At 34.9% G+C, this 15,085-nt stretch overlaps 1 protein-coding gene across 4 annotated transcripts in view; it reads right to left on the bottom strand.

Moving 5' to 3' along the window:
- LOC127971571 (netrin receptor UNC5A-like) overlaps positions 1-15,085 on the bottom strand; it is a 174,959-nt gene that overhangs the window by 58,467 nt on the left and 101,407 nt on the right. For all 4 annotated transcript variants that reach the window (XM_052574670.1, XM_052574667.1, XM_052574668.1 and 1 more), the window contains exons 3-5: positions 7,070-7,213; positions 2,409-2,512; positions 1,566-1,746 (exon numbers count right to left, since the gene is read on the bottom strand). In XM_052574670.1, the coding sequence (XP_052430630.1) occupies positions 1,566-1,746; positions 2,409-2,512; positions 7,070-7,213 (429 nt within the window). The remainder of the gene's footprint in view (positions 1-1,565; positions 1,747-2,408; positions 2,513-7,069; positions 7,214-15,085) is intronic.

The raw sequence follows: 15,085 nt of genomic DNA, 5'->3' as shown, positions 1-15,085 counted from the left end.
CGTCTGTACAGTAGCACACAGGAGAAGAAGATTCAACACTCTTCAGCAATAAAAAAAAACAATGAAGCACAATAGTTAGTTTATCTAAAGTCATTTTTGCTTATTAGTATGGTTAAACTGGATCTTCAAAGGACAGCAGCAAAGTTAATAAAATGGGATTAGATACATTTGTGTTATTTAACATTTAATTATTGCAGGTTTGTGTCATATTTTAAGTTTGTATTTCACTGTTTTAATTCATTTTGATGAATACTAACTCTAAATTCTTTTGTGAGTGGGATGAATTAATACACATTCACATTTAGTCTAGAACTACATCATGTTTACACAGTGCACACAACGCCTCTGTACTTCTGATTTCTCTCAGTATGGGGACTGGAGACTTGTCAGTCAATAAATGGAAAAACAAAGAATATTGCGTTACTTTTTTGAAAAAGTAACTCAGATATTTTCTTGTAAATTAAAAAGTAATGCGTTACTTTACTAGTTACTTGAAAAAAGTAATCTGATTACGTAACTCGAGTTACTTGTAATGCGTTACCCCCAACACTGTACAGTACAGACCAAAAGTTTGGAGACACCTTCTCATTCAAATAGTTTTCTTTTTTTTCATGACTATGAAAATTGTAGAGTCACACTGAAGGCATCAAGGGCTATTTGACCAAGAAGGAGAGTGATGGGTGCTGCGCCAGATGACCTGGCCTCCACAGTCACCGGACCTGAACCCAATCGAAATGGTTTAGGGGTGAGCTGGACCACAGACAGAAGGCAAAAGGGCCAACAAGTGCTAAGCATCTCTCGGGGAACTCCTTCAAGACTGTTGGAAGACCATTTCAGGTGACTAACTCTTGAAGCTCATCAAGAGAATGCCAAGAGTGTGCAAAGAAGTAATCAAAGCAAAAGGTGGCTACTTTAAAGAACCTAGAATATTACATATTTTTTTAGTTGTTTCACACTTTTTTGTTATGTATATAATTCCATATATAATTCCACATGTGTTAATTCATAGTTTTGATGCCTTCAGTGTGAATCTACAATTTTCATAGTCATGAAAATAAAGAAAACTCTTTGACTGAGAAGGTGTGTCCAAACTTTTGGTCTGTACTGTACGTCTGCATATTTAAATAAAAATATTCACAACATGAAAATCACGTGGAGCAACTTGCAAAACATCTTAAATGTTGCTGTTAAAAAAAAAATATAGGTGATCAAACTTACAATGAGTATTTTCTCATCTAAAAAAGTAAACGATTCTAATAACTTTCATGTTTTTTTTCCAGGCTTATAAATAAATAAATAAATAATGTTCAAAATGAATTGGAGGCAGACTACTACTGCTGTAATAGTAGTAAACACAGATAATCTTTCGCAAGGTTAAGCAGTGAGTACATTTTGTTCTCAAAGTCTGATCAAAATAGAGTTGTCCATCAAAGCTAGCCTACCTCTCTCAGTAAATTACCCCTGACTCTGGGTCAAAACCATCCCAAACTTTTGTCAGACTGTTGAAAGGTAAAGTCCATTTATCTGGGATTTAAGAATGGAGCGAAGTATGAGAAGAAACACACCGTAGACAATCACAGTAGCCGAGGAGCTCTTTCGTCGAGCCACAATGTTCTTGGCCACGCAGGTGTAGTTGCCTGTGTCTGCCAGGCGGGCTTGTTTGATGATGAGATTATGGTCCACCGTGATGAAGAAATTGGGGTCAGTCTTGGGGTCGATCAGCTCCTCGTTTCTCTGCCACTCCACCTAGTCATATACACAGAGAAAACATTTCACAGCTTTAATCTGGCTCAAACGGATGGAAAACACTCTGTATGCTCCCGGATCCAGCGGCCATTCTGGGCAGCTCCCAAAGACCCTGCCTCGGCTGAAGATGTTAAATTTTGGCAGGCACTGCATAGCAGCATGGGGCAGCAGAAAAGTGGATTATAATTTTTCAGTCTTTGTACAATAAAAAAAAAAATTATATATTTGATATCAGAAATAGAACTAAAAGCAGGAATTGGGATTCTGATAATATTTAAAAAGACTGAAAAAAAAAGATACAGAATGAATGATGCCAAACATATCAGTCACTTTTGTTGTGAAAGTGGAGATGAATGCGACAATTCAGCACTAATATGTCGCTGCTGTTAGGTTTGAAGGTATGGTCATTTTGTGCTGCAACAGCTGGTCGCAGGCAGGCCTACTCCTGCACCAGTGCAAAAAATACATGTTTTATTAATGGGACTCCCAGAGCTGCCAAATCACATTGTGTGGCTCCTCATCCAAGTCCTACTCATAGAACAGACGGAATATGGTGAAAGACGTCAGATCTCTGGCTCGTTGGTACATTTGTGCGAGTACATTAACGAGAGGGATAATTAGCAGAGCTGTTGGGTGTTAACATGTTTACTTGTTGCTCTCACCTCTGCAGGAGGAACACCTTCAGGAGGATGACAGCGCAGAAGGACTTCCTGATCCAGTGCCACTTCCTTACCCAGCGGTTCCTCCTCAAAGTTCTTCCTCAGATCTGCAGAGCAAAATCATTCTATTAATTAGTTATTAGGTGCATTTGGAACATTTATGTTCAAACCTAAAAGCACAACTGTACCTAAAACATATAAACTTCCCGATGTGCATAATAAACTAAAGATATATAAGTAATGATTGCATATGCCCAACAATATGCAAAAAATAAATTGAAATGGCATGGTGAGTATGTGTTCTGACATTTTGTGCATATGTGTGCAGGATATGATGCATTATGCACAAGTGCAATTGTGAAAACATGATTTACTTAGTTATAAATTATGAACATGGTTAAATAAGATTGTTATTCAGTTAGTTAAGATGTACGAGACTGAAACTGCATGTCAAATGCATGAACCTGGTTACTGTGCATTTAAAACTAATTTATTTTACTCATACTACTATAGAAATCTTCTGTTTCATTTCTGCATCACTGACAAATTTGCATCAGGTTTATTAGCTGTGTTGGGTAAGTTACTCAAAAAAAGTAATCAACTACAAATTACTAATTACTTCTTTAAAACTGTAATTTGATTACATTACTGATTACAGCATTTATAAAGTAATCAGATTACTAATTACTTTACTTTCAAGTTTACTTTTCAAGTTATCAAACCTAGAAAATACACTACAAAAATAAACTCATTCTTTCATTAATTTAATAATGACTGAAAAAAAATACACAAGTAGCCTATTTTTATTTTTATTATAATTTTTTTGTAAAATAAATAAAACAAATAGGGTGCGCTTTCTGCATTCAGTCTCTGTGAATATCTTCCTGAAACGAATCACTAAAATAAATGAAAATGACCTGAGAAATACAGTATATCTAAATAAAGCTTGAAGTGTCTATTATTAAATAAAGTCAGTCATGTCGAAAACAAATATTGATAAAATAATCTGTATGAACCCAACACGAGGTATAGTCTTTCCAGTCTGATCTCACCTATAAAATAGCTCCATATATAAAGAAAGATTCAAGTTCAACTTTTCATTTTTGGAAGAAGACACGCTGTGAGGAATAAGCCTTTTGTAATAGAATTGTAATGCTGACGCTTCTTAATCAGTTCTAATGAGTCATTTGATTTTACTTATATTAGTGTTACTGTGACTTAATCTTGTACACATTCACTTGAAATTTTCCCAAACTATAATCCGAGACTAAAATATGTTGCAACATTTTGAAATATGATTAATACAATCTGAAATACGACATTTCATTGCATCTAAATGTTGTAAGACTCATCTCCATTTTAGCTCAAATTCTCCATTGATTTATTAAAGGGAATATTGATGCGCAAAACATGATTTTTACTTCATTACTTTTAACATTGCATTTGTAACTTAAGTAATTCTATTGGCATAAGTAACTAATCAAATTACATAAATGTAAAATGTTACACATTACTACTGAATTACCAGGAGAAGTAATTAGGTTACAGTAATGCATTAATGTAATGCATTTCTGTGTAACGCAACTGTGTAATCCAGATGTACATACATTTTCTTTTAAATTCAAATACATAAGTCTTAAATTCAGGCCTTCATGTGTGTGTGTTTAGATTTTATATAGACACAAATTTTCACCTCACTGTCTTTAGTTTTCAAATCAATGTGAAGAGGGCATTAATGAAAAATCTTGGGGAAACAACTGAGATTTTAAACCGATTGCATGTTTCTCTTTTTTAATTTTCTGTGGGATCTCAAGCAAAAATATCAACTAAAATCCTCCAGTAGTGATAAAGTGGATCAGAATGTGTATATCTATCACCAGGAAGGTAAACTGAAAGCCATTTAATCTAACATTATCCGTTTCATATTTGGCAATGGGTATTTTGGGTCCAGAGCTCCTTCATATAATAACTCAGGGCTTTGTTTGCACCGTGTATGTTCACCAGGAGCTGTGAGTGGCCTTTCTCTCTTAGAAGCATCCATGTCACAGACCCGAGTGCTTATTAGACCCTGCTTGGTTGCTTCAGAGAATGGTTGTCTGCAGCCCAAAGGCAAAGCATCAACAAGGAGGAATTGCATTATCTTCCTCCACTACTTGATAGTGCACCGAGGCTGTGGTATCCACACGACCACCCACTCTACCTGAAACCCCTGGGACAAGTGTTGATGCGAGTCGAATTGTATTTGCTCGTCAAAATTGCATTACTCTTGATGGAGGGCTTTCTTGCCCTCCTGACAACAGATGGCACAATTTCCAAACAATATTTGCATAAACATTTATAGCTGTTTTGACACGAAAAAGCTTTTGGAAGGTGGTGTCCATTGAGACAGCAGACTTGTCTTCGGTTCAGATGCTGGGGAATAAAATCTCTCTCAATAATGATGATACTGCCAGTCATTTAGATTCCTCAAAACAGATGTCATGCCTGTCTTCAGCAATCAGGCCTCTGCAAACATTAAGAGGTGAAGAGGGGTCTTTGACATTCGATTTAATTAAATAGGATTTAATGGGAATAGGGGAGGCACAAAGGATTAGATGGCCATCAAGTCCTGAGATGACATTGTCATGACTTTGAGGGGAAAACTCTCAAAGAAAAGAGGTATGTTAAAGGAATATTTCACCTTAGTACAATTACAATAAATGGGGACTGGGGCTTTCAAACTCCAGAAAAGACTCAAGCACCATACAACAGACACAAAAGTGGTCCATATGACTCATGTGCTATATTGAAAGTGCTCAGAATTCATGGCACTTTGTGTGGAGGGACAGGCTGAAAGTTATGTAGCACACAAACTGTTTGAACCACTTTTAAAGTACATTTTCAGAGCCCCTGGTCACTGTAATCATTCTTTGGTGAGACGTTTCCTTTTTCTTCTAAGGGGAGCATTTCTGTAAAAGTCCTTCTTATTACACCAAAGTAAATCAGAGGTGAATCTAGATAAATATCCATTCAGAATATTTATAAGCACCATACGGAGACAAATCCCAAATCCAGTTTAATCGCACAATGCTTTATTCATTGTTTTAAATGATATATATATACACATGACTGTATCGTATCTTCCTTTAGATGCTACTTTAAAGTAAGGACATCTTCTCTTCTGTTTTGTGCTGACGTTTGTTCTGAGCGAGGCGGTGTGGTGCTGCGGTTTCCTGGTGTTTAATCACACAGAGATATCAAAACCACCAGGCCTCTTGAGGCAATTACAAAGTGTTACATTGCAGATTAGCAGATTTCCTTGCCACAGGCTCTTCCTGATCAAACTTCCCAATCAAACATTAAATAAGTCATATAAAACCAACTGAATCAATCAGCCTTGGGGAAAAACGAAACATAAGTGTTAGATTGATTGGCTAAATGGAATTTCAAAATAACTTTTAATAGAAAGCATATCATTATCAAAACACTCTACGGTGGAGTGATAAAAAAAAGAGTATATGCTACTGTGAAGTAGAGCACTTTAAAGACAATAGGGATTACTAATTAATTTGTTTTGACATGCATTTTACCAAAAGACTTTGTTTACACAGTATTTGCTTATCAAGGTATTCAAAGAAATGGAGTCAATATCTATGGGAGGAAACACCTGTTAAGCAGCTATCGTGTTTTCCACTCACAACACCCAAAGAGTTAAGCTATTAATTTTATTTCAGGGTCTGTATTTATTAGTGGAAGATGGAAATTAACTAATTTGCTTTAACCTGTGATCCTCAATTGTTTTGCTTTGAGACTGAGATTTTACATTGGGGTCGAAATGATGAAACGATGCTCATACCAATACATCATTTAATTCAACATACAAAATAACTAACTAAATAAACAAAAATACTTACAAATTAATCATAAGGATATTATATTAAGCCAATAACTGATGGCACACAACACATTTAGCCACGTAAACCCAAATAATGTAGTCTGGTTTCAAAATGTTATGTCGGTAATAACAAGAAAAATACTGGAGAGGTTTTCTTCCTATTTTGTTGATAATCCCTAAGTATGTTTTTTTTTTCTATTTAGGAAATACATTTCATAGATATTAAAATGATTTCTGAATAATCATGTGACACTGAAGAATAGAGAAATGCTGCAGAAATTTTTTCTTTGCCATCACAGGAAAATAAAATAAAATAATATTTTATTCTGTTTTGTTTTAATTTATATTATTATTACAGTTATATGTTAATATTATTCACAATATTACTGTTTTACTGTATTTTTTACCAAATAAATATATATATATATATATATATATATATATATATATATATATATATATATATATATATATATATATATATATATATTACTATTGCTCGGTAATATAAATATTTCTTTATTTTGGAACTGCATTGTTATTATCTTTTTATTATATCTGCGTTTCACTGCACAATTAGTTGCAGTTTATTATTTGCATTTAGTTTTTGCATTTATTTATTTAATTTTTTTTTCTCCAATCCAGATCAATACAGACCTGAGACCATTTTGGGATTAAGAACCATTTTGGGATTAAGAACCACTGTGATTCCATTTATCACACTCACACAGATTATAAAACGGCATTCGGTCAAAATGTTTGTGTTCTAAGATAGCAGAGCTGAACTCACAGGCGATGCGCACATATGCCTTTTGGCTCTTCTGGGTTCCTGTAGTGCTCCAGGCCACACACTGACACCAGTAATCCTCCAGACCGAAGATCTTCTCCACCTGCTGTCTGGAGATGTCAATCTTCACCTGCATCACCGGCAGTCCTGGGACCAAACCAGACAAAGCAAACATGTTCAGCTCCGCGCCTCAGACAGAGACAGATAGAGGCATTCAGAAACAGTCTTTCAACAGATGCGAACAGAGGCCAGGCCCTTGTAAAAACTGTTTATTTGTATCAAACTTATAGTTAATGTCTGGCAAATTAGTTGGCGGAAATTAGCAGCTCTTTACTGGCAGTGGTGCATCTAAACATTGGCAACAATGCAAAATTGATCACAGCTGTCAAACTTTTCACAGAAGTGGCAAACTGTCCACTGTTTCCAAAGGTTTTTTGCAGGTTCACCATGTCCATTGAAGAGCTGCCAACTATTTGAGATGAGGGCAAACAAATTAACAAACTACGTTTTGTGCAGATAAACTTTTTTTTAGTTTTTTTGTTACTTGGCAAATTCATGGAATACTGACAGATGATTGAATGCTGTCACAATCATTGTTAGCTAAATGCAGGAAGCGTACGACATACGAAATCACTTCAAAATAGAAAATCCCAAAATCTAATATGCTTTCTGGGATGAATTAATAAATAAACAGATATTAATGTTTATGTGAGCTTCCAGTGGGAGAGATTTTTCCTGGGTACTCAATCTGTGCATTTCCATTCAGACATGAGTGGCTAGGATTATCCCATCAAAGCTCAGAAGTCTTTTTTATGAAAATACATTGTAAAAAAAAAAAGAGGGATGAAGTGATAATTTGTCAGCTGCAGCGGGTGAATAATGTCTATACAACTGGTGTGAAGTCATCCAACAAAATGATTCATTTTTAGCTGACAATTACAAATGAACATCATCAGAGTTAACCAACACCAACAACACAAACTGTGTAACGCATAATAAAGCTCTCTTTGAGGATGAAGGGAGGGGGTTAGACAAAGATCATTTTTCTTTTCATTATCTCTGGACCATCTCCTCAACCCCTAAGCCTGTCTGATATTTTCTTCCTTAGCTATCGCTCATCTCAACACGAAAGGGTGACCTTGAAGATGTCCACATCCCCCTCAACAACCACCTTCCTCCTAATTTCTCCCATAATCTCTCTCCCTCCAATCTTGATTATCTCTCCATCCAACCTTGTTCACAAATACTTTTTTAAGGCCCTATGAAATGCATTCTGCATGTTCTTCAATGTCCATGAGCCATTTTTCTCAAGTACTGTTAGAAATTAGAAACTTGAGTTGTGTGCTTTAATGTGTTTTAATGTTTTCATTCAAGCAGCAGTTAATTCTATCATATTTAAAACTAAGATACGCCTACCAGACATTTAATTATTATTATTACTATTTTTCTTTTTTTGCATGTTATAAAAAATTTGACATTTTATAGTTATGGTTTATTTGTGCAGTCATTACAGAATAATCAGTTTTTCAAACAAGCTTTTGTCTTGTTAATTTGTGTTGAAGTTTATTTAACTCATAATTTTAAGGCAGCCATGTAAACTTCTTAGTAAATTGTTACAATAAACTATATTAAGCTTAGTGCACAACTTAAAATTGTTTGTTCATATAATAACACACTCTCAATTAATTGCTCTGCTCGCATTGCATTTAATTCAGATTGCGCAACCAATTCAATATGAATGGAAATAGTTATGATATTACACCACTAGAAGGGGTTATTTTTTTAAGAGAATGTAATTTTCGTTCTAATTAAATGGTAAAAAACAATTAAGGGAAACAGGCGTAGTCCTGAAACAGAGGGAAATACATCTTAAACACTGATTGTTTTATTAATTGCTTTTTGTTTCTTTTGTACCATTTTTAATATAACTCCGATCAGATTAATCTAAAAGAAGAAAGTCATATACACCTAGGATGACTCGAGTGTGAGAAAAACGGTCAAGATTTTAATTTTTAAGTTGAGTGAACATAAATTTGTAAATTAGTTTAATCCCTTTGATTGCTTAAATAAGTTGATACAATACAAAATAACATTAAGTAAAAAAAAATAATAATAATAATAAATAAATACATTTTTTTTAAAAATCACTTGTAATAACTCACATTTGTAGTTTCAAGGAACTAATTTTTTTTTTTTTTTTTTTACAGGATAGTTTTGTTTGAAATTAGAAGTAACTGTGTATAATTAAACATTTAAAAAAATTGCATTAAGAAATGTTACATAATAAATGAGACCAAATGTGCAAATCTATTTTCCTCAATTCACATGTTTTTTGTTAGGTTATCATAGGTTCATTTAAAAACATCCAAATCAATGTTTAGGTAAAATTAAATGTTTGAACAGATTCTTGGGCATCATGCCAACATTATAATAGATTTTTTGCATCATGCTTGAATATTTCTTTAAAGCATCAGGGCTGCATTCAAATTGATTTTTGGACATTTCAATGTTCAAATTGAATGTTTTGCATCAATGGAATATTCATATTAAAAATGTGAACTCCATCAGACGCTCCTGCAATGTGACAGAAATGCATCATCTCAACTCCTGCTGGTCATCTGAGTTCTTGCTCCAACCTGTCTGTCTCAAATCAATGTACATCACATCCATCACCGCTAGGCAGAGAGTCTCTAGGAGGAAAGAAAAAGGGCAGCTCAGAGTGCTTGTGTCTCACTTTCTTGGCAGACGTTAGGAGCACATGCAATTACTGTTAGATTTAAACCACCCTCCAGTGTTACTCAGGGCGTCAACATCAAAATGGACCTCTCAGACAATCTCGCTCTCCTCTGACACAACGTCTGGACTTTAATCCTCACTGAAGGCTTGAAACACTTTTGCAACGGGTCAGAAATATAAGATTCAATGTGCAAATCTCTAATCCAGACAAACATAAGTGCACTGAAAATAACACACTCTCAATTAATTGCTCTGCTCGCATTGCAATTAATTCAGATTGCGTAACCAATTCAATATGAGCGGAAATAGTTATGATATTACACCACTAAAAGGGGTGATTTTTTTAAGAGAATGTAATTATCGTTCTAATTAAATGGTAAAATACAATTAAGGGAAACAGGCGTAGTCCTGAAATAGTCAGAGGAAAAGCCATCTTAAACACTGATTGTTTTATTAATTGCTTTTTGTTTCTTTTAGCAGCAATTACCCGGATTTCTGACCTTGTACTCCCTCTGCGCTTCACGACGAACCGCTGAGGCCGCCACATTTGGTTTATTCTCTTTTGTGAATATGCCACATGGCTTGCACCGCTACTCAGGCATGAAAATTCACTTTTCCTGCATGACAGATTTAGCTGCATGATAGGCCAAGATAATACTGTAATGCAAATTTGTATAATAAGTAATTAACCGAGGATGAAGTCTTTGACTAGGAACACCATTAAAACCTTAACCCCTGAGTCCCTGAGCGAGGTCGCTGTAGCAACCCTTCCTTTGGAGTCTGAGAGGTCACGCGGGTAAAGAATAATTGACTCTTAGACCAAATGTCACATGCGAACACCCGCTTCCAATACTGTAAAACCCTCACAGATGGAGGAAATTATTCCAAAATGAAGACACATTTATTAGACCCTCAAAGAAAAAAAGGCCCTGTGGAGATGGAATCGTAATTCTGAGTTATTGCTTTATGCTTTTGTCGTGTTGTGTGTCTGCATACTCAATACATGCGGCACACCTTCAAAATTAATTGTTAAAAATTCATAACCCGTCCCATTTTTCTACGCTGACATCTAACAAATTATTAAATACAGACGTAAAATTTCAGAAAAAGATTAATAATGATGCTGCTTTCAATTCTGGGGTGAGCTGAACCGAGTGCATTTTTCATAACAGACCACAAGGTCAGCCAGTTCCCAGGCATTTCCCAGAATTCAATGCATGCATCATAAGGAATACAGAGATTAAAAAAAACACACACACACACACACACAGAAATTGTTTTTCTTCTTCTTCTTAGTATTTTTTTTTAAACAGTGTTTTAAAAATGCAACACTCTGCAAAAAAATAAAGAAATAACTTTATGCAAGCATAGGTCTTTAACTCATGAAGTTTTTTTTTTTTTTTTTTTTTTTTTTTTTTTTTTTTTTTTTTTTGGTAAGACAAGTTTAAAAAAAAATCTAACTAAATTAAAATGCTAAAAATGTAGAATGAAATGTATTTCTCATATAATATTATACCAATATATAAATAATAAAGTATTTTTTTTATTAAATAAGATTTTGTTCTTAAACATAGACAAATATTCGTAGTACTCTGTACTCCTAGCTTCTGTTAATAATAAATAAAAAAAACTAAATAAAAAATAATAATAATAATAATAGAAAATAAAATGAGGTAGCCAAAAAATACATAATATAAATTCTCCAAAACTTATGAAACTAGCTATATTTATAACATATTAACCATTCTGTATAGGGATTTTTACCCCCATTTTGAAAAATTACAAAATAAATATATAAATAACTGCTATCATTTATTCACCTTCATGTTGCTCCAAAGTTCCAAAGTATGACTGTCCTTATTCAGTGGAAAATAAAAGATATGGTTTGCAACCAATCTAAATAGTTTCTAGATAAAATTACAGGTTTGGAACAAAATGAGAGTGAGTAAATCATTACAGAATTTACATCATTTCAGTCTTAAACTATCCTTTCAACTGTGTTATTTGAAGAAAGCCCAGTCTCACAGGAAAAACCATAGATGAGATGTTTCCTCCAAGGAACTACAGGGTCCTGGTCGGATTCGATGGTGCATTTACAGTAGAATCCAGGGATATGATAACATCCCGTTCTGACACACTACACCATAACTTTATCTCTGTCCCTGCGTGACTGTGCAGTGACTGCTCTACGTATTATTGCAGCAGCGAACATCTGTTCCTTGTGTTTGCACCAACAGCTTCCAAAAGGAGCGGAAAATGCTGCTAGAGGAGCGACTAGGTGGCAAAAAGATGCATTATTCAAGTATGTTATCCTTCCAAATGTGTGAGTAACAGTTCTCATTAGAGCTATACAGGACTTTTATTGTGAGGGGGATGAGGCTGCTAAATCAAACAGCATGTGTGTGTCTAGAAATACAGACAAGGCTCACAGACCCGCAGGGACATCGCTGCTCTTATTCTCTTGTGAGTGGATGCAGAGGCTTGACTGGCGCAAAGACTTGATTTTTTTCCACTCACTCTTGTTTTTGCTGCCGGTGACCTCAATTCCACGGGGGTCATTTGCTTATCAAAGGCACAGCCCAAAACTGGCAGGTTGGAGTAAGTTTTCATTGTGACTGAGGAAATTCAATTAGGTCGCATCTAGAGCGCGAGAAGCCAAGATTCATCAAAGGGAGCTGGGATTAAGGGGGAACTGATTTACACTAGAACGACACACTACTATCAGTCAGAAGGTCAGCTTGTGGAATTTCTATTTTTCTATTGACTTGGAATATAGTGTCACTCTCTGATGCACTGGATCTTACAGATAATGGCTTCCATCACCTGTATGGACACGCTAGTGGCAATAATGATGTTTACCATTAGTGCTAAATTAGAGAGGTAAATACGCATTTAAAACACATTAGTGTTTTGAACTGTGTTGAATAATGTAATGTTTACCATGTTGTTTGACAAACATATCACTCTCTTTCAATGCATTATGCTCTTTTCATTATCCGTTATCGCTTCTGGACGTCTGAGACCTCAAACAGCGGCCAAAGCTAGAGAGGTAAACAAACAAATGAATAATCCGAGCAATTCAAAAAAATGCCATTAAAACAGTGACAGAATTCAGAGCTGCGCACCGACACATCGAGCCATGATGCTTACGAGGTCAACACGAGTTCACATCTCCCTCTTCCATCTTCTCCCCTCCTCTCTCCCTCAGCCTTATTCCAAAAGTAATTTCATTAAATAAAACAAATATTAGCTAGATCACATTAACACAAATTTTAAATCAAATAAAAACAATACAGATAATGAAGCAATAAATAAAATAATTACTGAACACACATGCTTCAGTTCAAATCTGACCAAAACAAAAATAGTACATAAAATAAATAGATTAAATAAATGTATAAAATAATAAAATCATATGATAGCAAAAACCCAAGAGAAAATAAAAAGTAAATAAATTGATATCTACATACATTGATACTAATATTAAAATTAAACAAAATTATAAAATAAAATAAAATAAAATAAAATAAAATAAAATAAAATAAAATCCATTTCAAATGTACCCGTCCTCAACAAGCCAAATTATTTGAGGTATCTTTCAGAGCATAAATGTTGCACAGAGGTCGGTATTTGAACACACAACTTGTACGGTAACACTGCTAATATAACAAAAATTCCCAAATAATGCATCAGACAGACAAAGCATCAAAACTAGAATCCATACCACCACACAAAAACCTAAGCAGCAAAAAATTAAAATAAAATTAGAAGCCATTGTCCTCAGGTGCTCTGAAGCTGGATGTGTGGTCCATGTGGACCAACAGGCAGGATGACTCAGTGAACGCCTGTCTCTTTTCCTGCACTAATAAGATACTGTAATCCTCGGCTCACTCCAGTGAGCAGCAGTCTATAAAGAAGTGAATAGACAGATGGAGTGTTTCAAGGGCCACATTAAATCCATCAGCCATGGAGGGGCCTACATGGGCACATCCAGGGACCCCCAACCAGTGCACACTTTTTGGGTCAAGGCTTGGCTCAAGGATTTTAGTTGTTACAGGAATATTTTTTGCTAGTTCTAATTTGATTGAACTGTCCATTTGCGACTGTGAATGCACCGTTCAAGGCCTCCCGCTCGAGCTCGCCGTTCTATTATGGATTATTTAAGGCTGGTGACCCAGCATGTGGCTGCGGCACCAATCAATCCAGTCTAGTTCAGGCCAATGCCAGCTCAAGGTAAAACGACTCGCAGGTAGGTCAGAAAAACAACTGACGCGCATACTAACGTGTCAATCTGTGGCATAAAACAGGGAAAATACACATATTCAAGTCCAAAGAGCCCTGAAATGGACTGTCAAACGAAAAAGCAAGTTAGAGTGATTACAAGCACCATGAAAGACAACACTGTGATTTTATGTCGACTTTTATGTGACTGATATTAAATTAAATCCTAACCGCCTGTAACACGAGAAAGCCCTTGCAACAGTGAAAGTAGACTATTTCATAACAACACATGAAAACACACCCGAGTTTCCTTTATGTACTGCATGACTCCTTTGTTTTGTAAGAATATTTCAACAGGCAGCTAGTGAAGGTTACTCAAGGTGTAATTTGTCATTCGTCTGCTGATTGATTTTTTTTTATTTCTTATCTTATGGCATCAACACCCCGATCTGTGCGTAGCACCATATTGGCATGTCACTGTTGATTGCAGTTATTTATTGGATGTTTGATGCTAAATTGCCTCTGGAGAGAGTCTGTTTGATGTGATGTAAGATCAGCATGCGATGATCATGTACCGCAGCAGAAGGGGGCTCTGTTTATAGCATCTTCAGTGAAGAGAGAACAGGAATTCACAGATCTACAGAGGCTGATGAAATGCTAATTTGCTTTAGTATTTTTAGAAAGTCGAGTAAAGAAAACACTGTCAACACATTCTAACATCATTCACAGGTAACAGTATTAAATAGAAATGTATAATTGCTAGCGTAAAAGGTAATCTGTGTGCAAAAAACTGAGAATTTGTTTTAACTAAACAACCTATACAGTAAAAGTAATCAGTTAATGGATGGTTAAATTACTGAATATTGATTATTGCAATATATATATATATATATATATATATATATATATATATATATATATAGAGTACATAACAAATATATTATCATTGCATAATATTATAATATGCACTATATCAATAAACCTATCCCAGCTGAATTTGGCATAAAAACGATGACAACAAACCAACAAAATATTATTGATATAATTATTGACAATTATTAA

The sequence above is a fragment of the Carassius gibelio genome, chromosome B14, assembly GCF_023724105.1.
Source record: "Carassius gibelio isolate Cgi1373 ecotype wild population from Czech Republic chromosome B14, carGib1.2-hapl.c, whole genome shotgun sequence".
NCBI classification, from domain to species: Eukaryota; Metazoa; Chordata; class Actinopteri; order Cypriniformes; family Cyprinidae; genus Carassius; species Carassius gibelio.
The sequence above is the reverse complement of the archived record's forward strand: the minus strand, read 5'-3'. Positions and strand labels throughout refer to the sequence as shown.